At 43.0% G+C, this 5583-nt stretch overlaps 1 protein-coding gene across 1 annotated transcript; it reads left to right on the top strand.

Moving 5' to 3' along the window:
* Positions 1 to 300: 300 nt before the first annotated feature.
* LOC111954967 (c-Myc-binding protein) lies at positions 301 to 5197 on the top strand. Its single transcript, XM_023974948.2, has 5 exons — positions 301 to 451; positions 809 to 881; positions 1080 to 1128; positions 4564 to 4693; positions 4939 to 5197. The coding sequence occupies exons 1-5, from the start codon at positions 437 to 439 to the stop codon at positions 4981 to 4983; spliced, it is 312 nt and encodes a 103-aa protein (XP_023830716.1). The 5' UTR covers positions 301 to 436; the 3' UTR covers positions 4984 to 5197.
* Positions 5198 to 5583: the final 386 nt, after the last annotated feature.

Genomic DNA, 5583 nt, shown 5'->3' with positions numbered 1-5583 from the left:
CTAGATTTATGTCGGGACTATATCTTGTGGAATAATTATATGGTATGAGTAAATAAATAAAAAATTWAATTAAATTAATCATAGTTATAGCAATCGTAATGTTACCACGGTGGAAGAGAGCAGTCAGGGTGTATTCATTACGTCTCGCAACGGAAACCGTTTACCGTTTAAGAACCAAACGGAAGCAAACAGAGAAACGGAACAAAACGGGGAGGGTCCTACCAGAATTTGTCCAATAGAAACACTCGTTTTCGTTGTAAAACGTTTTCCCTTTGGAGTGAACGGTTTCTGTTGCAAAACGTTATGCAACAGACGAGAAATTTTGCAACAGAATCTGGGTAATGAATACAACACAGGCTTAGTCGTTTGATAAATATTTCCAGCTGTAGATAGTTTACTTATCTTCATAACGCAACATATTTGGTCGCCAGGCATAATGTCCTATTACAGAGTAAGTATACGAACCCTTTCTTCAATTAACTTCATACGAGTGGTTTGAAGATATCGCTTTCATATCCTGCGTTTTCACTTGTTAGCGTAGTTTTAGCTAACGTTACCTCGCTAACTGAATTCATTTATTACTTTAACTTTCACTCAGCGGCTACACATAATCAGCAGCATGACTGTATTGGCTAGCTTGTTTAGTAGTTCGTTTTCAAACTTCATGGTCAACCAAACATATTTGTATTCTGCTTGCTTACTGCCCGGAAACAGTCAAGTAACTGAAGTAGTAAGCTAGTTGCTGCACATGGACAACGTTTGTTTTGTTACAGCCTTTTTGATTTATTTTCTTTATTGTTTCTTTCAGGGTTCTGAATCAAAGAGGGAACAATTTCGAAGGTATCTCGAAAAAGCGGGTGTTCTTGACACTCTCACCAATGGTAGGTCTTTCAGAAATTCAAGGACATTACTGCCACAATGAATAGACTATGTATGCATATAGCCATTGTCTGTGTGAGAAACTTTGTTTCATTTTTCTTTTAACTGTAACCACTTGCATAGGCTAGTGTAAATGTAGTATCTTTGAGTGCTATACACATCACCACCAATGTCCATAACCACAGTCCTGCTGTTTGCAGTGTTGGTGGCCCTATATGAAGAGACAGAGAAACCTAATAATGCTTTGGAGTATCCTTTTGTCTTGGTTTGGTAATACTCCAAATTGATATGATAACAGAAGCATCTTAAAATAACTTATCTTATTGATGGTTCCTGTCATTTTTTATTTAATTTGTGGTGAGAGATGCATGTATGTAGAACAAACATGCATCTCTGACAGGCTCTATTTGCGGTATTTCTGTCTGCACAGGTCAAGAATGTTTTCGTACTGAACATGGCCCATGTAGACCTAGTCAGTCATTGGGCGGGGAAATTACCATGACCAAAATCTGGTGACTACAGCCCCCCCGGCAACTCGGTCAAGGGTAGAGTTTGTCTACATCACAAAATCCGCATCTACAATTGTGGTTGTGCATGTGATGTCTTTAAAATCTCCATCCCAAACTATACAATTTTCTGACAAGATAGAACTGCCAAAGGGGGTGTAGATAGCTTGCAGAGTTCTGTCATACTATCCAGGTCTGTGCCCAAACAATTCGAGCTTCAACTTAAAAAAATACACCTTTCCAGAAACAATTCTCTCACCGTTGCCGCTTGTTATAGACCCACTTCAGCCCCCAGCTGTGCCCTGGACACCATATGTGAATTGATCGGCCCCCCATCTATCTTCAGAGTTCGTACGGTTAGGTGACCGACACTGGGACATGCTTAACACCACGGCCGTCCTACAATCTAAACTAGATGCCCTCAATCTCACACAAATTATCATGGAACCTACCAGGTACAACCCTAAATCCGTAACCATGGGCACCCTCTTAGATGTCATCCTGACCAACTTGCCCTCTAAATACACCTCTGCTGTCTTCAACCAGGATCTCAGCGATCACTGCCTCATTGCCTGCGTGTGTAATGGGTCCGCTGTCAAACGACCACCCCCATCACTGTCAAACGCTCCCTAAAACACTTCAGCGAGCAGGCCTTTCTAATCAACCTGGCCAGGGTATCCTGGAAGGATATTGACCTCATCCCGTCAGTAGAGGATGCCTGGGTTCTCTTCAAAAGTGCTTTCCTCACCATCTTAAATAAGCATGCCACATTAAAAAAATGTAGAACTAAGAACAGATATAGCCCATGGTTCACCCCAGACTTGACTGCCCTTGACCAGCACGAAAACATCCTGTGGCATTCTGCATTAGCATCGAATAGCCCCCACAATATGCAACATTTCAGGGAAGTCAGGAACCAATATACTCAGTCAGTTAAGAAAGCTAAGGCTAGCTTTTTCAAACAGAAATTTGCTTCCTGTAGAACTGATTCCAAAAAGTTTTGGGACATTATAAAGTCCATGGAGAATAAGAGCACCTCCTCCCAGCTGCCCACTGCACTGAGGATAGGAAACACTCACTACCGATAAATCTACGATAATCCATAATTTCAATGAGCATTTTTCTACGGCTGGCMATGCTTTCCACCTGGCTACCCCTACCCCGGCCAACATCTCAGCACCCCCTGCAGCAACTTGCCCAAGCCCCCCCTGCTTCTCCTTCACCCAAATCCAGACAGCTGATGTTCTGAAAGAGTGGAAAAATCTGGATCCCTACAAATCAGCTGGGCTAGACAATCTGGACCCTCTCTTTCTAAAATGATCCACCGGTCATCCCCCTCTTCAAAGGGGGAGACACTCTAGACCCAAACTGTTATAGACCTATATCCATCCTGCCCTGCCTTTTCTAAAATCTTTTCCATTTCGAATCCCACCGTACCTTCTCCACTATGCAATTTGGTTTCCGAGCTAGTCATGGGTGCACATCAGCCACTCTCAAGGTCCTAAACGATATAACCGCCATCGATAAAAGACAGTATGGTGCTTCATCGACCTGGCCAAGGCTTTCGACTCTGTCAATCACCGCATTCTTATTGGCAGACTCCATAGCCTTGGCTTCTCAAATGACTGCCTTGCCAATTTCACCAACTACTTCTCAGACACAGTTCAGTGTGTCATTGGAGGGCCTGTTGTCCGGACCTCTTGCAGTCTCTATGGGGGTGCCACAGGGTTCAATTCTCGGGCCTACTCTTTTCTCTGTATATATCAATGATGTCGCTCTTGCTGCTGGTGATTCTCTGATCCACCTCTACGCAGACGACACCATTCTGTATACATCTGGCCCTTCTTTGGACACTGTGTTAACTAACCTCCAGACAAGCTTCTAAGCCATACAACTCTCCTTCCGTGGCCTCTAATTGCTTTTAAATGCTAGTAAAACTAAGTGCATGCTCTTCAACCGATTGCTGCCCGCACCCTTCCGCCCGACTAGCATCACTACTCTGGACAATTCTGACCTGGAATTTGTGGACAACTACAAATACCTGGGTGTCTGGTTAGACTGTAAACTCTCCTTCCAGACTCACATTAAACATCTCCAATCCAAAATGAAATCTAGAATCGGCGTCCTATTTCGGAACAAAGCCTCCTTCACTCATGCTGCCAAACATACCCTTGTAAAACTGACTATCCTACCGATCCTTGACTTCGGCGATGTGATTTACAAAATAGCCTCCACCACTCTACTCAGACTACATCCAATTTGCTATCACAGTACCATCCGTTTTGTCACCAAAGCCCCATATACTACCCACCACTGCGACCTATATACTCTCGTTGGCTGGCCCTCACTACATATTCATCGCCAAACCCACTGGCTCCAGGTCATCTATAATTCTTTGCTAGGTAAAGCCCCGCCTTATCTCAGCTCACTGGTCACCATAACACCCACCCGTAGCACGCGCTCCAGCAGGTATATTTCACTGGTCATCCCCAAAGCCAACACCTCTTTGGCTGCCTTTCCTTCCAGTTCTCTGCTGCCAATGACTGGAACGAATTGCAAAAATCACTGAAGATGGAGTCTTATATCTCCCTCTCTAACTTTAAGCATCAGCTGTCAGAGCAGCTTACCGATCACTGCAGCTGTACACAGCCAATCTGTAAATAGCACCCTCAACTACCTCATCCCCATGTTGTTACTTACCCTCTTGCTCTTTTGCACCCCGGTATCTCTATTTGCACATCATCTGCACAGCTATCACTCCAGTGTTAATGCTAAATTGTAATTATTTTGCCTCTATGGCCTATTTATTGCCTTACCTCCCTACACGTCTACATTTGCACACACTGTACATATATTTCTATTGTGTTATTGACTGTATGTTTGTAACTCTTGTTTTTGTCGCTTTGCTTTATCTTGGCCAGGTCACAGTTGTAAATGAGAACTTGTTCTCAACTGGCCTACTTGGTAAAAAAAAGGTGAAATAAAAAAATAAGAGTTTAGGATGTGCCAGTGGCTGGTCTAGTGGTAGTGCTGCTGCCCCTAGACCACACATTGCCGCTGGAAGAGAACTCTGTCACATTCCATTCTATGCACCATCAGCTCTATCTCCTCATCTCAATAACTTATTCACTGTATCTAACAACAAGAAAGAGTTAGAATAGCCTTCACCTAAACACAGCTTTCTAAAGCATCACCTTGGTGTCGCTGGTGTGGAGACAGCAGATGCCGAGGCCCTCCGTTTGGGGGTGTCTGAGCTACAGCAGAAGTGTGATCTGCTCATGGAGGAAAACAAAGAACTCAGAAAGAGGGTCAGCAGCATGGCTGGATAATTAAATATTTTTCCTAAATTGCAAGGGGTGGTTTCCAGGACACTGATTAAGCCTAGGCTTGGACTAGAAAGCACTTTCAATCGAGTTTTAAACCACATTTTTTTTATTGTCCCTGCTTTTAAGTCCTACGCTTAATCTTTGTCTGGGAAGCCATCCCAAATGCCTGAAAATGTCAAATCTCGGTACCTTGCAAATAGCTGAATTTGCTCTACCTTGTTTTATAGCTTCTGCAGTATGAACCAACACCTGAGGATGGAGCAGCGAAGTAATGTAGTTGGTTGAATTGTTATATATTTTTTCACTGTTTGGAAGGGGCGCTTAATGTAAAGCCATTTCTTTATTGTGTGTGTGATATATATAACACTTCATTATTAAGGCAATGTAATTTTGTTTAAGTAGTAAATGTGGCTTCTGTGTACAGGCACTTCCTTTGTTACCATTATCTCCAATTTAAGTCAATAAATACTCTTGCAGGAAATATTTCTCATGGAATTTCTTTTCGTTGATTTACATTTTACAGTATCTATACTGAACAAAAATATAAATGTAATGATTTGACTTAGTTATAGTTCATATAAGGAAATCCGTCAATTGAAATTCATTAGGCCCTAATCTATGGATTTCACTTGACTCAGAAGGGGCGTGTGCCCACACATGGCTGCGCTCCAATCAGAATGAGTTTTTCCCCACAAAAGGGCTTTATTACAGACAGACATACTCCTCACCACCCCTCTCAGACGATCCCGCAGGTGACTAAGCCGGATGCAAGGTCCTGGCCTGGCGTAGTTACATGTGGTCTGCGGTTGTGAGGCCGGTTGGACGTACTGCCAAATTCTCTAAAATGACAGAGGCAGCTTATGGTAGAGAAA

Source organism: Salvelinus sp. IW2-2015, linkage group LG30 (genome assembly GCF_002910315.2).
Source record: "Salvelinus sp. IW2-2015 linkage group LG30, ASM291031v2, whole genome shotgun sequence".
NCBI lineage: Eukaryota > Metazoa > Chordata > Actinopteri > Salmoniformes > Salmonidae > Salvelinus > Salvelinus sp. IW2-2015.
The sequence above is the reverse complement of the archived record's forward strand: the minus strand, read 5'-3'. Positions and strand labels throughout refer to the sequence as shown.

Bases quoted from the DNA above. Each gene is read 5' to 3' on its own strand.
- LOC111954967 (XM_023974948.2), top strand. The intron at 882-1,079 runs GTAGGTCTTTCA...TGCTGTTTGCAG, and splicing joins TCTTGACACTCTCACCAATG to TGTTGGTGGCCCTATATGAA. The intron at 1,129-4,563 runs GTATCCTTTTGT...ACCTAAACACAG, and splicing joins AAACCTAATAATGCTTTGGA to CTTTCTAAAGCATCACCTTG.